At 46.2% G+C, this 20,020-nt stretch overlaps 1 protein-coding gene across 3 annotated transcripts; it reads left to right on the plus strand.

Moving 5' to 3' along the window:
- The first annotated feature begins 47 nt into the window (after nt 1-47).
- ZER1 (zyg-11 related cell cycle regulator) lies at nt 48-19,851 on the plus strand. 3 transcript variants are annotated; one of them, XM_080630395.1, is made up of 17 exons: nt 48-188; nt 4,515-4,778; nt 5,610-5,760; nt 6,053-6,489; nt 8,025-8,201; nt 9,295-9,409; nt 9,866-10,012; nt 10,248-10,421; nt 11,114-11,329; nt 12,004-12,045; nt 12,387-12,506; nt 12,940-13,055; nt 13,185-13,373; nt 14,308-14,405; nt 14,794-14,896; nt 15,473-15,671; nt 17,492-17,509. In XM_080630395.1, exons 2-16 carry the CDS (start codon nt 4,621-4,623, stop codon nt 15,528-15,530), a joined length of 2,301 nt encoding a protein of 766 aa, XP_080486521.1. In that variant the 5' UTR covers nt 48-188; nt 4,515-4,620; the 3' UTR covers nt 15,531-15,671; nt 17,492-17,509. The 3 variants fall into 3 exon arrangements, with proteins under 3 accessions (XP_080486521.1, XP_080486519.1, XP_080486520.1); XM_080630394.1 differs by lacking the exons at nt 48-188; nt 15,473-15,671 and adding exons at nt 2,942-3,060; nt 3,397-3,476 and having other exon boundaries at nt 17,492-19,851; XM_080630393.1 differs by lacking the exon at nt 15,473-15,671 and having other exon boundaries at nt 17,492-19,850.
- Nucleotides 19,852-20,020: the final 169 nt, after the last annotated feature.

Genomic DNA, 20,020 nt, shown 5'->3' on the forward strand with positions numbered 1-20,020 from the left:
CTTCCGGTACGGGAGGTCCCGGCTGGCGGAAGTGACGCCGGGGTTTGTTGACAGCGGAGGCCGCGGAGGGGGGAGTGGGCCCCAGGAGAACGCGGACACCCCCGTGCCCGCCCCGGGGAGCGGCGCCGGGACGAGCCGCGGCTCCCGCCGCCTCCCATCGGCCACGCCGGGCCGGGGCCTGGCGCCAGGTGAGTGCCAGCGTCCCCCTCCCCAGCCCGACCCGCGGGGCTCGCCCTGTCCGGGGACACCGGGCCTGCACGGCGCGGCAGCGCCGCCCCACGCGGAACCGCCGCCCCCGGCAGCGCCGACGGGTGCCCTCCTGGAGAGGCTCCCGACCTCTCCCCGGGACTGTGGGGGCAGCCGGGGCCTGGGCCGTGGCAGCACGTCCGGGACGAGCCCCGGCGGTGCTGGGAGAGGTGACCTCCGAGTGCTCGGGAAGGGAAAGTCGCCCCACAGAGTGGGGCTGGTGCCCCGAATCGGGAAGCGAGGGAGGTTTGGGCTGGTGACCTGCCCGCGGGCTAGTGAAGGGGCTCGCAGGGCTGTCAGAGCCCATTGCACCCAGGGAGTGGGAACCCCAGGGGCTCTCGGGGTGTCCTCCTGGGCAGGTGACCTTTTGGAAAGAGAACCCGTGCTATGATTCAGTGAGCTGAAGGAGCATCTTTACTGCAGGCAGGTACAAAGATCAACATATTTCTCAGCTAGCACGAGTCGTGTCATTTACAGTGTCAGTCTTGGCAGGCTGACAGGTTTGGGAATCGCAGGCTTTGCTGGGCCATGGAATAGTTCAGCCTACTCCTGCTTCAGTTTCGCTGCTGTAAGAAAGGGATGGTATTTCCCCACACAAACCGTGATGAGCCATCAATTAATGAAATCTCAGTGATTTACAGCTGCAAGATGCCAGCTAAAATGACAGTGCAGTTTTCCTTCAAGGTGTAACCTGTGCCAAGTTCTGCATTTACATTATATTTGTTGTTCTAAAGTCATTGCAATCACTTCCTGTCAGTGCATAGTGTTTGCCCTCTCCTTGGACAAATCCCTGATGCTGGAAAAGTCGCTTTGCAATCATTTTTGTAGCAGCAGCACAAACGTTATGTTGTTGGCGTGCAGCCATGGTGAGTCAGGCTTGGCTTTGGGCAGCTGCCTGGAGAGAGACTGGGAGAGAAGATAAGTCTGGAGTCCAAGGTAGAGGATATTGGCATGGGCAGCCCCAGGAGTGCCAGGAGCAGTCCCAAGGCTCACGTGCCAGCACCGCCTGAAGTGCCATAACAATGAGGATGGAGCCTACACATAAGCAGTATTTGCCAGATTTGCTGGCTGGGCCTGGAAGGTTGGTGGTGGAAGAGAGTGAAGCTGCGTGTGCTGCAGCTGCCTTTGGGTCTGTAAATAATGGGAAGGTGCTGATGCTCCGCAGCGAGGGCTAGTTGTGTCTGTATGCTTTTATATCTCCTGCATCTCCAGTGAGCTCAATTCCTTCATGCATTAACATGGAGGCAAATCTATTGGAAAAATAAATTGGAAAAATTCCTGGCACCTGTAGTTCTGGTCACTTTTTGATTCTTGTATTTGAATTTCCAGCATCTTTCACAGTTCTGTCTTTGACCCTTCAAAACCACACGTGCAGTAGGCAGCTCATTGCCCGTCATTGAAAGTGCTGGTGACAGCATGCTGATCTGTTGCCTGGGGAAAAGCTGCCCGAGAATAACGATTAAGTAAATGTTAATTTGTCAGCAGCTCTAGTTCATTTCATTTTATCAACAAGCTAGGCTTATAACTAGAGACACTATTGATCAGGGCAGCTATGGACACTTACTTCCATCTCCCACTGCCCATGTGTCATGTCTTGAGTCTAACTGAGGAGGAAGAGGCTGGCTTGTACTGTGCCCCATACAAAAGGTCACAGCAGGAGCTCTGGGTAGTGCTCAGATGTCCATAATAAATCACGAGGATGAATGCATTTCTATGATGTTATTTTACTAGGATGCCTTAACCACTTTTCTTTATATCCACCTTCTACATGGGATTTTGTTGGTGGGTCACATGGAGCTCAGAAGTTAAAGGGCAGCTGATTTCTCCAGGGCTGGGATCAACCAGCTACATTGTGCTGGTCTCAGCAGAGAGGGAATAGAGGATTGTCAGAGCCACAGGAAGGCTATCCTTGCCCTTTAGTGCTCAGAGCTGCTTGGACAAGTCCCAAGCGCTGGCTGTTTCCAGCTGCACGTGATAATAGATTGTCAATGGGAATCTGTTTTCGAGTTCTCTGGCCATCGGTAGTAAACAGTGGAAGAACAGGGGCTGCAGGGACCTCCTGTCTGATGGCACAAGGGAAACTGGTAGGGATAGCAGAACACGTTTCCCGACTGGTTCAGATCTTCCTGTTGATCTTGCCTTTCTGGAAAGATTCTCTCAAGCAAGCTCCAGGCAAAATCTGTGAGGGACTCGTTCTGGAGATGAAGCAGATTCATCTCCAACACAGACACAGCACAGAACACAAAACAAGTTCCTCCCACCTACATTCCCATAGCCAGGACCTCACAGCCCATGAGATAATGCTCTGCACCCAGTGGCCTATTTCATCCTTGATTTCTCCCTGACTTAACTACAAAGGAGAAGGTGCTGGATTAGGGATTTCCTTCTTTTTCAAAGTTGAAGAACAAATGCTTTCCTCCTTTGTTTTGTTTGTACCACATGAGTCTCAAAAGGTCTCCAAGCTATTAAGGCACCCTCGAGAAGTCACAGTTTTATGTTATTGTGACCCCAGCTCAGGACCGTGACCCAGCAGAGCAGGATACACCCTTTGAACTATCTATGATCAAGATGTTAAATACAGTTTTTGTGGTTGCTGGTTTCGGGTTGTTTAGCTCAGCATCTGCTTTTGCTTTTCCCATCTTAAGCCCAAACAAGAAGAGAACACAAGATCTGCACTGGAAAGGCTGTTGAAAGCTGTAGGTCAGAACAAGTGGCTCAGAAGGAGTTTGGGATTGGAACATGAACCTGCCAGTTGCCTGAAAATAGAGTTCCCAAAAATGCTTACAGGAAGAAGAAACTATTGATCAAATTCAGGTAAAGCCAAAAGACAATTCAAGTTCAGCACCAGGCTTCTCTCTATGCTGGGTTAATTCCTTGGCCAGATTTTTGTCCCTGACATTGAAGCACGCCTTCAGAAAAAGAATTAATGGAACTGAGTAGGAAGGAAGAAAAGAGCTTTGATTTCCAACTTGTGCGGCCTCCATGTTTGCTTGGAAATCCATTCTGCAGGAAGGGATCAGAAGGCTGGGAGCCTGGGCTGCCAGGCAGGCTCAGTCAGAGCTGTGTTCTCATCAACCATTTGGTGCCTGAATTCCAAAGATTACCTCATCCACAGCCTTGACTGATCCTTTTTTTGGGTGTCATCACCAGGCAGAGCTGAACAGAGCATCTGAAAGTGAGGAGGGAAGGTGCCTGATCCACCCCAGGTGCCTCTGGGGCTATGGACTAAGGTGAGAAAAGGGAATTAAACTCTTCCATCTTGTACTGATACTGCAGGAATGAAGGAGAGAACAAACAAGTGCAGGGACATACAACTGATAAGACACAGGTTTTACATTAAAAATAAACATTTCAACACAGTTTTTGCATGTCCATGGAAATATATAGAAGTCCCATTAGGGTTGTTTCTAATGTGGTTTAACTCTTTGGTCTTCAGTCGTTTCTGCTAAAGACCTCCAAGGCTCCAGCAAGCCCTTCTTCAGTGCCAGTGAGTGAGCCTTCTTATTTCCAATAAGAAGCGAGACAGGAATAGCTTCCCCCAGTTGTTTCCTTACCCATCCTTCTTCATCCTGTACTAAAAATGAAGGGCAAAAGTGGCTTTTCCAGGTTAGTCGCTCATACTTTTTTATGACAGATTTGGAACGGTTTGAGTGAGCGTGTCCCAGTTTGCTGGATGTGTAGATGTCCAACATGTGCATAAACCTGGCCTTACGTTACAAAGAGAAGCAAACCAGTCTGTATGTTTTCCTTTGGCTTCTAATCCACTTCACAGTCTAGTTCAAGGACTTGCATGAAGCTCCTCGCTTGAGAGAAACATTCAGCTTGAACATGAAATTTGCCTTGGAATGGTGGCAAACAATTGCAGGCACAAGATACAGGGCCATACTTCTGTTGGCATCATCCCAACAGTAGATTTTCTTCTGGTTTATCCAGCTCACTCAGAAGGAAACCAAGCAATGTGGTTTCTTCCACTTCCCTTTCAGAGGGCCTTGTCAGCCAGATAACCCCTGCAATAAGAAAACATTTCTTGCTGTGTAGCCTCATTTCCAAACATGGTTTGTGTTAACTCATTCCCGCAGTGTCCCCTGGGGTGGGGATACCAAGGAATTAAGGGCATACTGCCACAGATGCCAAAATGCAGCAGGTTCTTTTGAGGTCAGCAAGCGATGGGCTGTGAATACGATCAACATCTTGCTGGTACAACAGCTTTGCAGGACACCTGCTGATGTGCCTTTCTAAATGCATCTTTTTCTCCCCTCTGTTCACAGTTGTCCTGATGTCCCTGTAAATTCATCCTGGAACTTCATTTGAGGAAAGGATCTCTTGACTCAAAAGCTTCCTTCTGCTCTTCCCCTTCCCATAACTTCCCTCAAGATGGCATCCGATAGCCCCGAGTCACTGATGGCCCTGTGCACTGATTACTGCCTTCGCAACTTGGAGGGGACTCTCTGCTACCTGCTGGACAACGAAACGCTCCGGCTCCATCCTGACATTTTCTTGCCAAGCGAGATTTGTGACAAGCTTGTCAATGAGTACGTTTCAGGCCTCTGGAGAAGCTGGTTGGGGAAGGAGCCCAAAGGGAAGGGAAATGTAGTTCTCTGAACAGAGTGATAGGAAAGGGTTACAAAATGGGGAAGAATTCATAGGACTGGGGTGGTTTCCAATTGGTGCTCCTATTGGAAATAAGGAGCTGCATTGATTTGAGGAAGAAGTGTCCCCAAGGGTTATTGTACTGCTGTATATCGTTCTAGTTTCTGTGGTAGTCACCATTTCCACATAAATAAACCCAGAGTGAAACAGTTCCTGCTCCTTCCAAGAACATCAGTAAGTAACAAAGGAGCCTTTCCATTTCCCACCACAGAAGCATTACAGCTCTCTCAAATCAATGAAATAAGAGTGCAAAGTGCTAACAGATGTTAAATTTTAAGGCTGCTGCTCCCACAGCTTTACAAAGCAACCTATTTCCAGGGATTCATACAATTTGGCTGTCACAGTCTCTCCTGGCTGAACTCCTGTCCTCAAAATCTGGCAGAGAACTTTGGCCAGCTAATGTTCTGAATAATGAAAAAATACCAAATTACAAACATTAAACAGCTATGGGGGAAAAACCCTGGAGTCTGGGCTTGCCAGAATCCAATCTGATCACTCACACATTTGAGCATGTTTGAGATTTTCCTAAGGATCATTAGTTCTGTGCAAGAAGAAGTAACAGGCCAGCTCCCATTGCCCCAAAGGCTGATGATCAGGAGGGGACTCTGCATGTGCTTATGCACTTGCTCATATTTTCTTGTAACCAGGGAAGGTGCTAGAGCTGAGGCTGAGCCTTTGTGTCATGCTGTGCTAACACCATCGCCCAAATACAGGTATGTGGAGCTGGTGAAGACAGACAGCATCTTTGAACCCCATGAGAGCTTCTTCACCCTGTTCTCAGATCCCCGGAGCACCAGGCTAGCTCGGATCCACTTGCGGGAACAGATTGTGCAGGACCAGGACCTGGAGGCCATCAGGAAGCAGGTATTGCACTGACAGTCTCCAGCTGTCACTTTGCATGGCAGCGTTGCAGCAAGGGCACCAGCTAGAATATCAGGCACCCAGAAATTCCCAAGACTCCATCCTTCACTGTCCAAATCTTACTTGGGAAACTCTCAGCTTCTCACTTCTCATCTCCCAGAGCCACTGTATGGGATGGGGTAGGAATACCGGTCAAGTTTGACGATACATGGTCTCAGGCTCTCCCAGTGGGAGGTGGTGTAGCAAACTATTTCTACCTGTGAAATAGATCTAATTTTGATTTCCCATCTTCCAGGATCTCGTTGAGCTTTACCTGACTAACTGTGAGAAGCTGACAGCCAAGAGCCTACAAACCTTAGTGAGCTTCAGCCACACACTTATCTCCCTTAGCCTCTTTGGCTGCTGTAATATCTTCTATGAGGAGGAGAACCCTGGAGGCTGTGAAGATGACTGTTTGGTGAACCCAACTCGCCAGGTCTTGGTGAAGGACTTTACTTTTGAAGGCTTCAGCCGCTTGCGCTTCCTGAACCTGGGCCGCTTGATCGAGGGGGTAAACGTGGAGACGTTGCTTCGGCCTTTGGCCTCCCTTGCAGCTCTTGATCTCTCTGGGATCCAGCTGAATGATGTGGGATTTCTGACCCAGTGGAAGGACAGTCTGGTTTCCTTAGTGCTTTACAACATGGACCTTTCAGAGGAGCACATCCAGGTGATCGCACAGCTTCGCAAGCTCAGGTCAGCACATCCATTCTTCCTTGTTTATCCTTTTCCCCCTGATAGGGAAAGCTCATTTAGGTGCTAACAATTTAGAGAGCCACCCACTGCTGGTTTCAAGTTATAAACCCTCACGTGAACAGGCTTGCTCAGTGGCTCACTACATATATCTGACATGTCTAAAGCCAGCCTGCATTTTGTTTGCAAAAGGTTGTCACTTAGCAGAAATTGCCTCTTAGAAAACCAAAACCCAACACACACCCCTCAAAAAAACCCTTACACAGCGAAGAAAGAATAAACTAAACCAACCACCTCCCAGTCAAATAAAACCCAACAGCTGAATACCTGAGAGATGGCAAAAAAAACCTGACTACTGATGTGTAGATAAACTACTATAGTGATAATCACACTGGGAAACTCAGTCCTCCAAAGCACTTGTCAAACAGGAATGTCCAAAATTTAAGCCTAACTCTGAGGTAAACCTAGGAAAAGCTCTGAGCTCAGACTGTCTGCTCGCTGTGTCATGTGGAAGCACACTGCCTGGATGGTGCAACCAGAGAACAAGCAGTGTAAATAAATAGGCACTCCTGACCCGACAGTGTTGGCAGTGAAAGGACTTCCTGAAACAGAGCCGACACAATTGCTGTTCAGTTGCACAGTGGTGTTAAGAAAGGGAGCCAGGACTTTCCAAGCCAAAGAGAAGGGTCATAGTATTCATATGAAGGATGTTCTCCAATGGCTTTAGTATCGTCTCTACTGAGTGCAGACACCAGGGGGTACCACGTTAACACATGACCTGGAATCTCAGGGAGCATCCTGGATAACATTTTATAAATCCAAGAACTTTAACTCCAGTGACCTGCAATGAAACTTGCTTTATAACAAGTAGAAAAGTTTTGTGAGTGGGATGTTGGCTCCTGTCTTATAAAACAGTCTCTCTCAAGGGGCTTACGTAGTGATTGGCAGGCAAGAGCAGCCCCTGTCCTGTAAGTGACCCCCCCTGCATATTATGGCTGGTCAGTCTGTTCCACCACTCCACATAGCATCAGGGTTTTCCCAAAGCTTAAGCATTTAAATAGCTGAATAAAATAACACAGTGTAATAGCCTGGGGTGATAAAAATACAAGACTGGGGAAGCAGACAAAAACTGTGTAACAATTTGTGGGATGAGGCAACGTGTTTGGGGATGCAAAGATCCTCTGGTGCATTATAGTCACCAGGCAGAAATGCTCAGGTGGCTGCTGTGATGGAGTTTGGGAAAGGCAGCTCCTGAGCCTGGAGCAATTTCCTTTGTGATGTGTGGCCAGATAATTCACTGTGCTCCATTCTGAGTAGACCTCTACCAGATATCTGTGTGCTTCAGTTAGACACAGGGCCAGATCCTGTTGCCAGATCCCACACAGCCACATTCCTGTATCTTGTGAAGGAAATTATAGCAATAAAAGATAAATAAAAAAATACAATACTTACACTTGGCTTGTCATCTTCCTCTGGCAGAGAGGCAGAAGCCGTAGCCAATGCTTTCCGGGCTCTGAGATGCTCTCTGTCATTTGCAGGCACTTGGATATCTCCCGAGACCATCTGTCCAGTTACTACAAATTCAAGCTGACCCGGCGGGTTCTAAACCTGTTTGTGGAAAACTTGGTAAACCTCACCTCGCTCGATATCTCAGGGCACACCATGCTGGAGAACTGCACTATCCCAAGCATGGAGGAGAAGATGGGCCAGACAAGGTAAAGAAACAGCAATTACTGAGGTCTGCTTGAGTAGATAGATCAGTCAAAGACAAATTGAATTAAGAACAGTTCCCTCTAGGTTTCCAGATTTTGGAGGTCTAGTTAATACTAAAAAGCAGGATATAACTCTTGCTAGATAACCCATAACAGTAAAGGCTGGTATGGGAAGCAGCTGTGATTCCTGTATGTGACACATGTAAGGACTTTAAAAAGTAATAAAGAATTCATTCTATCTTCCTGCCATGCATATCTGAAGAAGTGTTTCAGTTCTTTGCCACACAAATCTTCCAGGGGTCTCTTGCAGTAGTTTATACTTTTCCTGAAAGTAACCCAAAGCCCTTTATACACATTTTCCACCCAAAACATTCTTACCCTCACTTGAAATTCCGACTTTTCTGAGACAAAACATTTCTACACTGAGTCATTACGTCAGTGTTCATAGGAGGGCCGAGTGTTTTTGAACTCAGAATCTAAAGGTATATTTTCAGATTTGACCTGGATACTGAGCAGATCAACCTTTGAGGATCCTGGTGCACCTCAGTAGAGGCATACCCAGAGGTCTGGTCTTCCAGATCAGCCAAGAACTCTGCCTGCCTATTTCCCAAGCACTTACAGAACAAAAGCAAAGGAGTGGGACAGTACTGGCTCCTCTCCACCAGAGCTGGTGAAGAAATACTGGCTCTTGGTCAGTAAGGAACACGGTCTCTTCCAACCCAAACCAGTCTGTGATTGTATAACATGCAATCCAGTTTGTAAATACCTTGGGTTAGCAAAATCCACAGCCCTTTTCTAAGAGGAAATGTTCACCCCAGCTAATGGATTTCCAGGACAATTTCTACCTGGGAATGCTGCATTCTGTCTGCATGAATTCTTACTGCTGTTTCTGTTCAACACATTTAGCCCTTCACTCAGTCATCTGGAATGAATGTCTAGCGTTACGTTTAGAAGCAGCTGGCTTGTGTAGCTATTATCACTCTGGTTATGAAGTAGTACAGTCGGAGTGACTGCAGAGCAGATAGGTGTTTTTATGGCAGGAGACACCTGAAGAAACATGGTACCAACATGAGTGATCTCTATTTTTTCCTGTCAGTATTGAGCCAGCAAAGAGCAGCATCGCTCCCTTCCGGGGTCTGAAACGACCGCTCCAGTTCTTGGGCCTTTTTGAAACATCTCTCTGCCGCCTGACGCATATACCAGCCTACAAGGTAATGAGGCCACAAGAATACTGGCAGTAGGAGCTTGGTAGAAGTTGAAAGAACACAAAAATGGAGCTCTTCAGGTCTCATGTGTGACAACTGAGCTCTGATCTTTCCATAGGTTCTTAATAAAGCAAGACCTGTACCCCATACGGTTTTTACAAGGGTTAAAAAACATGTCTCTTAAAGAGCATAGAAGAATCATCCTGCCTGAAAAACCAGGATGTTTGTGACTACAGTATAAGAATCTAAGACAATAGGAGTCTTACTTGTGAATATCATCTTCCTGCCCCAAAGGTCCCATTTCTTTTTCACCTGGGCTGAGAAGTGATTCAACCTCTTTGCTCTCATTCTGGGCCCAATCCTATCAGCAGGGCAGAGGAAAATTGTACCCTTTGACCTTTCAGAGTTCCCTTCTCATGTTGGTTTTACTCCTTCATAAATGATGCTTTTTGTTCCTCCCAGGTGAGTGGAGACAAGAACGAAGAGCAAGTCCTGAATGCAATTGAGGCTTACACTGAACACCGGCCAGAAATCACATCCCGGGCCATCAACCTCCTTTTTGACATAGCCCGTATCGAACGCTGCAGCCAACTGCTGCGAGCCCTTCAGGTAAGCCCTCATTATAACAAGGGAAATTTTGCAACCGCAGTCTTTTCTTGACCCTGAGACACCATATCATGCCATTCTGGAGAAAGTTCCAGTTATGCAGTGGAACTGGGTACCTTCAATTCACAAGCATGCTCCTGCAATGCCTGGGCCACACATTCCTTGCAGGCTTGTAACAGTCACTCCAAGACTCAGCAGCAAGTCAGTGGCACTGAAGCTTCATGTTGCTTCTCTGCAGCTGGTGATCACAGCCCTCAAGTGCCACAAGGATGACAAGAACATCCAGGTGACAGGCAGCGCAGCACTGTTCTACTTGACCAACTCCGAGTATCGCATGGAGCAGAGCGTAAAGCTGCGGCGCCAGGTCATCCAGGTGGTGCTGAATGGCATGGAGTCCTACCAGGAAGTCACAGTAAGAGCAGTCCAGTCTCCTTCAGCTCCCGTAGTCCCCTTTTCTGTATTAGGATCTGGGATTATTTTCTGGTATTAGCATCTGGGTCTTCTAAGCCTCCAGGATGTGAACCAAGGCAGACACCAGAGAAGCTACTGCCCAGATCTGCTGCTTGCCTTCACTCAATGATGGGCATTACAGGCAGGGTGCTCCTTATCATAGATTTGTAGAATGGTTTGGGTTGGAAGTGACCTTAAAGATCATCTAGTTCCAACCCCCTTGCCATGTGATCTTCTCCAGAACAAGGGGAAAAACGTGATGATAGCAAGTCTTCTTATCTGATAATAGAGGTATTTAAAGGGTGTATATGACATACAGCATAGACATCCAGGACTGACTGTGGGGTGAAAAGGGTGCAGGCATTGGGGGTGTTGAGCCAACAGAAAGAAACATTATCCCAGTACACTGTATCAGAAGCTGGCTGACATTATAATGCCACTGGGCTGGAGAATGAGGACTGCTGCATAGAGAGCTCACAGGCAGCAAGGAACTGGCTTGAAAGTGATGGGCATTGGGTGATTGCATGGCCCTGTCAGGCTAGGTTGTAGTCAAGCAAGAAGATGGCTTCAGTTCCAAGCAGCAAGGAAACATGAGGTGATGGGGTTCGTGTTTTCATAACCACTTGGCCCAGCATTTGCTTCCTTCTGACCCAGGTACAGCGTAATTGCTGCCTGACACTGTGCAACTTCAGCATTCCTGAGGAACTGGAGTTCCAGTACCGCCGGGTCAACGAGCTGCTGCTGAACATCCTCAACCAGAGCCGGCAGGATGAGTCCATCCAGCGCATCGCTGTGCACCTCTGTAATGCTCTGGTCTGCCAGGTGGACAACGATCATAAAGAAGCTGTGGGCAAGATGGGGTTTGTCATGGTTGGTATGGTCCCATGGTGTTTACTTATCCTTAACCCAGGCTACCACAGTTCCCCTGCAGCAGTCCACCAAATGCATGAGCCAGTGATCCAGCCTTGCAGTATCACAGGAGGAAACTAGTGTCCTACCAATGATAACCTTTCCTGGCCTGTCCCTGCTTGCCTACCAGCACTGGATGGGATCTGCTCAGAGACAGGCAATCTATGAGAGCAGGGAAGCAGTATAACCTTAGACCTGACCTCTTTATCACATCATATCATTTCCAGAATGAAAATGATACCTTCTGACTAGCTCCTTCTGCATCTCCCTGAGTTTGCATCAGCTTCCCAACTCATGGTAACCCATCTCCCTCGCACCCTTTCAAAGAGCTGCAGAGGCCACTGCTTTGGTGCAGTTATACCACATTCCAGACTTTGTAATACAGATCAAAACTGACTTGACTGCTCAACAGCTCAGGGACTACAACACAGTTCAGCTCTGTGAATACCCGCAACATTGAATATAACCCTGTCCCACTTGTTTAAAGAAAGAGATACCAAGTAGGTTCTCTACAAAGGATCAAAATTGCACATGCCTGCAAATTGGCTGTAGCTGGCCCTGCAGTACTACAGCAGTTAATTTTAGCTCTGTGGTTCTGGAACTGTTTCTCACTCTTCCTCTTCCTCTGCCTACAGACAATGCTGAAGTTGATTCAGAAGAAGTTGGCTGATAAAACGGTGAGTGTTTCCCCAAAAACATATAGATAGAATATTTTCTCTCCAGTCTGACTTGGGCATGGAGATCAGCCCAAAGCACCAGCTCAGCTTCACTAACAAATACAAGACATCTCAGTTGATGCTGCAGAATTTCCTGTCCCAGAGTGAGGACAGAAGAATGTGACAGGGAGGCAAGAAATATTAAAAACCCACTTGCTGATAAGTTGAAAGTGAATAACAAGGTTTTCTTACCTTTGGAGTCATCTGGGCTGGTACCAGAGAGGAAACACAAGGAGTTGGTGTGCACTGGGCACCCACATCAGCAAAGCTCTATTTCAGTTCCTTTCTCTTCTGCTCTGTAGTGTGATCAGGTGATGGAGTTCTCCTGGAGTGCCCTCTGGAACATCACTGATGAGACCCCTGATAACTGCGAGATGTTCCTTAACTACAGTGGCATGAAACTGTTCTTAGAGTGCTTGAAAGTGAGTACATCTGGTTCTTTCCAGAGGAATGCTGACATCAGCAGTAGAGATGCAGGTGTCTGGGCAGGATCCCTGGCTATGCTAGTCTATAAGCAGTACTTCCTATATTGCACAAACAGAAAAGAAAAAGCTTGCGTATTTGCTTCTTCTCACATCTATCCACCCAACCATAAGAAGAACAGAGAAACTTACACCCATCTTCCTCTTTCCTCATCTTGTGTGCAGTCCCCCTTAAGTAGAGCAGCATTGAATCTCTCATTTCACATGTATCTGTAACACTAGAGATCCATTTGGGCATCTGCTAAGAGCCATTGCTGACTCCCTAAAGGTACTCAGTCCTTTTGAGACATACTGTACAATCTTTCTCCCAGGTTGCTTGTTCTCAGCACCACCATAACTCCACCTTATATAATCCTGTTCTTTGCTTGCCTAGGAGTTCCCAGAGAAGCAGGAGCTGCATCGCAATATGTTGGGCCTTCTGGGCAATGTAGCAGAGGTGAAGGAGCTCCGCCCGCAGCTCATGACCTCCCAGTTCATCAGTGTGTTCAGGTGAGTGCGTGGCTAATGAACTGCTGGGCTGGAGTAGAGTGAATGCTCTGGAGCTCTTCTCCTGGGTCCCCTGGAGACTTTTCAACCTTTGGTGTGTCAGCCTCTGAGTAATCTCTTCTTCCTTGGCAGTAACCTGCTGGAAAGCAAAGCAGATGGGATTGAGGTATCCTATAATGCCTGTGGTGTGCTCTCCCATATCATGTTTGATGGTCCAGAGGCTTGGGGTATATGTGAGCCCCACCGAGAGGAAGTTGTAAAGAGGATGTGGGCAGCAATCCAAAGCTGGGATATCAACTCCAGGAGAAATATCAATTACAGGTGAGGAATAGCAAAGTTTGGCCTGTTCCCCTGGGAGCCAGGATTGTCACAGGAAGCAAACACCAACAGAGAGGAGGGAAGAGATACAACCCAGCAGGGAGGCTCTGTTTAGAATAAAGGAGAAAGATCCTCAGGGACATACTCTGTAATGAGGATTTTGCACCTTCCTTTGAAATGTGTTACACAGGCTGCTGAAATTAAGACACCTGGCGTGGCACTTCCTGTGGGAGAAGTGTAGGAGCCCAAAAGAGTTCCTCCTGTGTGTTTCTGATGAAATTACATAGCCCAGGAAACGTGATCTGTTTGTCTGGGACTGCTTAAGCATTTTCTTGCTAGACTGTTGTCATTTCTGCCTACTTAAGTCTGTTTGCTTCTGAAAGTCACATGGATTGCTGTAGCTTTCACTCTTCTCTGGGAGACACAGTTCCCAGAAATCCCTTCAAGGGTTAATACAACTGGTGGAATCCACCAAAGTCATTCCTATAAGAGGGTATCAGGTACTCTGTATTCCCTTTAGTGCCTGGCAGGGATCCAGAACAAATGGCACTCCAGTGCCTGCTCTACAGTATCAACATGTTATTGTGGTCAGAAAAACCACAGCAACTATTGCATGCAAGCAGCCTCTCTACAGATCAGTGCTGCTGGGCTTCAGCTGTTGTGAGGAAATAACTCACAGAGGATGGAAATCAGGTCTTGCATTCATTGCAGCTATTTATCCAGGCAGCATGTTTATGCTAAAGCAGTAGGGCCTGTAAGCCAGCCAGTATTGCCATGTGACACAGACCTCATCTTCAATGCCAGAATCTTTGACATGCCAGTGGATTTACTGCTATGGTATCTGTGAACACCCAAGTTTGTATTGCTTGAAGTAGCAGAAGTGCTGAAAGAAGCAGCTCTTGGTATTTCTGACAACTTCTGCAATATTTCTGTGCAGGTCTTTTGAACCAATCCTTCGACTTCTTCCACAAGGGATTTCCCCAGTCAGCCAGCACTGGGCTACCTGGGCACTGTATAACCTGGTCTCTGTCTACCGTAAGTTCCCTTTTTGAAATCACATCCACTGCACTGGAAGAGCTGAGGGTGTGGATCTGAGCTTGTTAGAAAAGGTCTTCCCACTTCAGTGGTGTCAGTAGAGAGAACAGTCTTTGAATGATGCAGGAATATCTAGGCAGCACAAAGCCAAATAAGAAACAATGAGACTTAGTGCGTAGGAAATTCCTTCAATGTTTTGATCCTTCTGGCCATGCTTTTACGTTCTCAGTCATTGTATGTCTGTTGTTTTGCACCTCTAGCAGGCTAGCTCCATAATAAAGAAAAGTTTTATACATTCTTGGGCCACAGGCTTTCCTTTTCCCTCCTGCCACCCTTTTACCACTTCTGTGAAGGTTCACAATGAGCTGTTTTATTCTTTTCTCTGCAGCTGACAAGTACTGCCCACTGCTGATCAAAGAAGGTGGGATCCCTCTTCTGAAGGACATGATTAAAATGGCCTCAGCACGGCAAGAGACCAAGGAAATGGCCCGGTAGGAAACCAGTGTTCTGCCATCAAACATTCACTTTAGCTTTAGTTAGTTTTTTTCCTTCCACATCAAGTAAAGCTACCAAAGAATGGCCTGTATTGATGTGTGTGAGGGGCAAGAGGTGAACACAGGAGAAGAGCAGGGGAAAGAGGATGAAAACAGAAGACTAGAGAGGTGTTTATAGGTGGGAAATACACGCAGATTGTACCAGGCAAATTTGTTATAGAAGTGGCTTGTTGGTCAGAGGAGCCCCATAGCCAATTGCATCTCCTACACCAATAGTCTCCAGCCATCTCTACTTACCATACTTATGTGGGCTCCCTGTATCCAGAATTGTGCATGGATCTGGCCACTGAACTTCCAAGGGGAGGAACTGGGAGCTCTGAGCTGCATTTGTGGAGTACACTGGGTTTGACGCAGATGTTGGTTGATGCGTAGCTCAGAAGAGACTGCCTGCTGCAAATAATACACATTACATAGAGATGGAGTTGTGGGACAGTTCTTACACTGCTGTCCCACAACTGTCGTGCAATAAGCTTTAAACTAAACCCTCTCTCCCTGTCCTTGTTTTATCCATAGGAAAGTTATAGAGCACTGCAGTAACTTTAAGGAGGAGAACATGGACACTTCCAGATAGAGGCAGTCCTCTAATGCCTCATGCCAGCACTGTATCCAGCTTCTCTCTAATTCACTGTATATAGGGAGGACTCTTTCTTACCAACGCACCTGTTGGAAGGAAACTTTATGTGTGTGTGTGTGAGACCCTCAGTAGATGAAGGTGAACAGGGGAGGTGGGGGAGGGACTTTTTGCACAACAAAATGCTTTCCTTAAATTAGTGGACTTTTTTTTGTTATGAAGTTTCAGGTTGAAGTTCTGTGTGTATGATTTCTGTACAAAAAGAAAACAAAAAAAAAAAAAGCAAAGACAACTACACTATGTATCTTTCAACCTTTTTATTTTAGACCACACAGAGCCTCAAATGACCATGAGCTTGAAGACTTACTTGTGTGATCACTAGTGTGACGTTTTTATTTCCCACTTTTTAGAAAATTCCCTTTTGCTGTGTTGCATGAGGTCCTGTAATGTCTTCAAGAACACCAGTCCCGAATTGGCATTGGCTGCTCAGTGGGGCTGCAGGCAGCAATGAGTTACTTATTTGGTTAGAGGTGTTGGGGGACACAATACCAGAGAATTATACCAAAAGAACAGACCTTTTTAGTGTTAACTGTAAAGGGAGGAAATGAAGATCTTTCAAGTTAATTCACTCCCTTAAGGGTTTTTACAGAAGACTCACATTAATGGAAGTTGCTTTAATGGAAGAAGCATTGCTAACTGTATGTGGGTCACTTGGAAGACATTCCCAAGAGGCCTGGTTTGTCCCCTCTGGCAGTGCAGTGGGATCTGCCAGCCCAGCTAGCCTCAAGACCAGGAATGACCAGTAAAACAATATAGACATTCTTGGCTACACAGAGCTTTTCTCTCTAAGGGAGTCTGTGCAACAAGGTTTGTTCACAAAGGGCTACACATCTTCATTCAGATCCTTCACCACCCTTTTACTTGTATTCTGTTTTATGGGGAAGTGCTACAAATGCCAGAGAGAGTATTTCTGCTCTGCATGATAAGATATATTAGGCCCTAGTCCAGAGTGGTATGAACCACTTGTGCAAGTCCTAGTAATATACTGGAGCTGCACTGCTCTCCCTCAGTCTGCATCAGTGCAAGTAATCTCCCTTCATAGGAAGCTTACTCCAGCACAGAGGCTGTAATTGGAGGTGCCAAACAACCCTCCAGAGACTGGAGAGTCTCCAGGCACCCTAAGGAAAACACTCCCGTGAAATAGCACCTCTTGTTGCACCTCAGCATATTTCCCCTCTTCTGGGAAGCAGAAGGCTCTATCCTTACCTGACTCTTACCACTTACCAGCACAGTCCTGCTTGCATCAGCAGCATTACTCCAACTGATACAGTGTAGGTGAGAGGAGAGTCCTGCTGAGGTGGTCTTCACCTGGGAGGCTCTGGATCTCTAAAGGCTCAAGAAACCACAGGCTGAGGCTTGTCTTGCAGCTGGGCACTCAACAACACACTCAACAAAGGGCAGTTCTTTGACTAGAGCCCTCTGCTTGCCACAGTTCTCTCACGAATCTTCCCTTAGGAAATATTCAGGAAAGAGTCCATGTCTGGCAGCAGTAAGAGGAGACCACAGCCACACGTGTTCAGACATTTCAGGCCTCAGCACAGTAACCGTCGCTGCTCTCTTCCCTTGTATACATTGCTCTCAGATTTGACTCGCTGCTATGAGGTTCTTCTAATGCTCAGAGTTAATGTTGTCATTGCTGAGCACGTTACAGACAGATCCTAGTTACACAAACTGACACTTTAAATGACACAACACAGCTGCCCTGGACAGGTTTACTTTTTCTGCCAATATGGTGTTATTCAATGTCTTTTTAACCATACATCATTTGTTTTGGTATTGTGAGATCTGTACTTTTTTCTTTTAAGTATTTTTCAAACTTATATATATTTTTGTGTCACTTTGGAATTGTTTTCATATGGTTTGCAAAACTTGACAAATTATACTTTGTTTTTTTTTTGCAGTTGTTTGAATGAAATGTATTTTCTTCTCTCTCATTCCTGTTCCCTAAGAATTTGTGTCCCTATGGGCTTTGAGACAGGGAAGCTTATTTCAAGGTCTGTTTTCTGTGTAACATTTGCTAATCTTCCTTCTAGATGCAAATCTAAGAGGGGAGTCAGGCTTTGCTCATTTAATTCTCCCTTTAGTGCTTCTGACTTTCTGAAGTTGCTTCATGTGACCGTGCCACCCACTAAGCCTTCCTCCTTTCTAATGCCTATATAGTGAAAGCTCCTACCATTAAAGTCTTGAATCACTTGACAAAACCCGTGGAGATTAATGGAGTCAGGTCAGGCTGACAGAAAAGCTTAGCTATCTGAAATCTGCTACTGATCCCAGGGGGAAGGGGAGCTGTAACTGCTCTGGAATAGCCAGCTACACATAAGATTCTGAGTCAGGCCACCAGCAAAGTAAGTTCCTGAGATAGCATTTTAAATTAAATATCATCCCTGTTAGAGTAGGGTGAGCTTTGGCTGCAAGCTTCCATGTCTTCAAGCCAAAGGACTTTGTGAGCTGAAAAATAACATTTCCCTTTCAGTAAGGAGGAAAAAAGAGAAAGGTATCCTCTGAATACCTGAGCATAATCCAAGAACTCCTAGAATTGGAAGTTTAAAACTAGTTTGTACTTCCATTTTCCTAACTGAAAGCACAGGAGCTGTTGCACCCTGGGCATAATGCATGTACCATGATCCAAAAGCACTTTTTGGAGGCAAAGAGGTGTTAATTACTCAGGACAGAACAGGGTAATTATCTGCAGCTATCACACCAATAGTCTGCAAAGGAAGGGAGGGCAAAGTGGCTGATTTTTTGTGAAGGTCTAATGTAAAAAGGGAAGTTGCATACCCTGGAATGTTTGACTGTTAGAGAAGCCTCTCAGGCCTTCCGGCTTTGCTGGAGCAAAGGAATGAACCTGGAGACTTCAACTCCATGCAGAATATAGAGCCAAGAACCAACCCTGCCTAGAAAACCAGAACAAAATCTCTTTCAAATGAGAATTCAGCTGCAGAGAAGTTCATAGAGTGTAAAGATGTGGCAGAGGGGCTTCTCATGCTCTGTAGCTGTTGTCCTGTTCAGCCTATTCTTCATGTTCTCACTACTACATTTCCTTTAATATTCAGAAGCATGGCAAACAGAGCACAAACACAATTCAGTAGCTCTCTGCAGAGACTGTGCCATCAAAGGAACCCTCTACCTTGTGTACGTAGTTTCTATCCTGGCTGGAGGATGCGTTCATGGTTCACTAGCCCAAGTCAATGACTTGGCCAAGTCAAAGTCCTCAACATGCAGAGTGTCAGGTGTCTGCTGTTTTCTCTGCAATAGATAAGAAAGCAAATTAGTGGGTAACCTTCCACAAGTGCTTCTATTTTACAGGAACTGCTTATAAGGATTGGCATCTACTTGTATGAAGTTGAGCACTCAGCAGCACCAGACTTTCTTATTTAGTCCAAGCCAAGAAAGTTTAGCACCGATTCTCACGGCAATTAGTAACATTGCAGATAATTCATCTGCCCCATCTGCATGATGGCTGCTATCACCTTGCACCTGCTAGATGAAATGATCTGTTCAGCACAACCCTATCCAGCTTATCCCTTTGGTTGGGCTTCTGCTGCAGGCACTTTGGTCTCTGTGAAAGATAAGGGGGAAGAAAAGTCTTGGAGCTGTGAGCTTAGTCCCCTCTCACCACTTGCAGGCAATAATTACCCATAGGAGAAGAGCTGTAGGGGCACTGCATTCAGGCATTGCTCCACAGAAATGACATTTTCTTGAGGCTGTTTAGGGAGGAGCTGCCACAGCTCAGGTGTTAGAGGGGAGCTTGTGCTAGAAAAAGAGAATTAAAAGTAGGGAAATAGCTGGTCTCCACGACAGTCATCTGTAAGAAGCACAGAGGGTAACAGTAGTCAGGAATGGATGAAAGCAACATGGGGGCTGAATGAGAAGACAGCACTTAAATAAAAGGAATGAGGGAGATCTGTTGACCTGAAACACTTCTGCTCTAGCAGACTATGTTTTGATTTCATCGAATTGTCACTGATTCTCTCTGTAATTCTTGTTTAAAAAAAAAAAAAGTTTTTAAGCTAACCAAATGTGTATTTCCTTGTTTTGCTTCAAGAAAGTAACCTCAGTTATAATGAGCAAGTGTCTGCTTTTACTCTGTCCATTGACCTGCCTAATGTTGAGAGGCCTGGTTCAAATGTTTGTACATGGTGAAACCAAGCAAAAAAATAATAATGCACAACTGTTGCTTCCTTACAATTCTGAATGAATTAACTTTTCTGTTGTATCCATTGGATACCTGCTGTGTATTAAACCTAGTGCTTAACAATGTCTTCTTCCTTTGGTCTATGAATGTGGTTCATTAGGTACATTACTGCTCCATTTGCTGTCATGTATTTAATTGCAAATGAAAGGAACTGTGGCTTTTCCTTTCATCACTCCAAAGGATACAATAACTGTTTGTCCATAGAAAAGAGGCATGGAGGAAGGGAGTATTGTTA

This window comes from Psittacula echo (genome assembly GCF_963264785.1).
Source record: "Psittacula echo genome assembly, chromosome: 16".
Classification (NCBI taxonomy): Eukaryota; Metazoa; Chordata; class Aves; order Psittaciformes; family Psittacidae; genus Psittacula; species Psittacula echo.

Coding starts and splice junctions, on each gene's coding strand:
- ZER1 (XM_080630393.1), top strand. CDS start 4,621: ATGGCATCCGATAGCCCCGAGTCACTGATGGCCCTGTGCACTGATTAC. Junction 8,202..9,294: donor GAGAAGATGGGCCAGACAAG/GTAAAGAAACAG, acceptor TTTTCCTGTCAG/TATTGAGCCAGCAAAGAGCA. Junction 14,406..14,793: donor TAACCTGGTCTCTGTCTACC/GTAAGTTCCCTT, acceptor TTTTCTCTGCAG/CTGACAAGTACTGCCCACTG.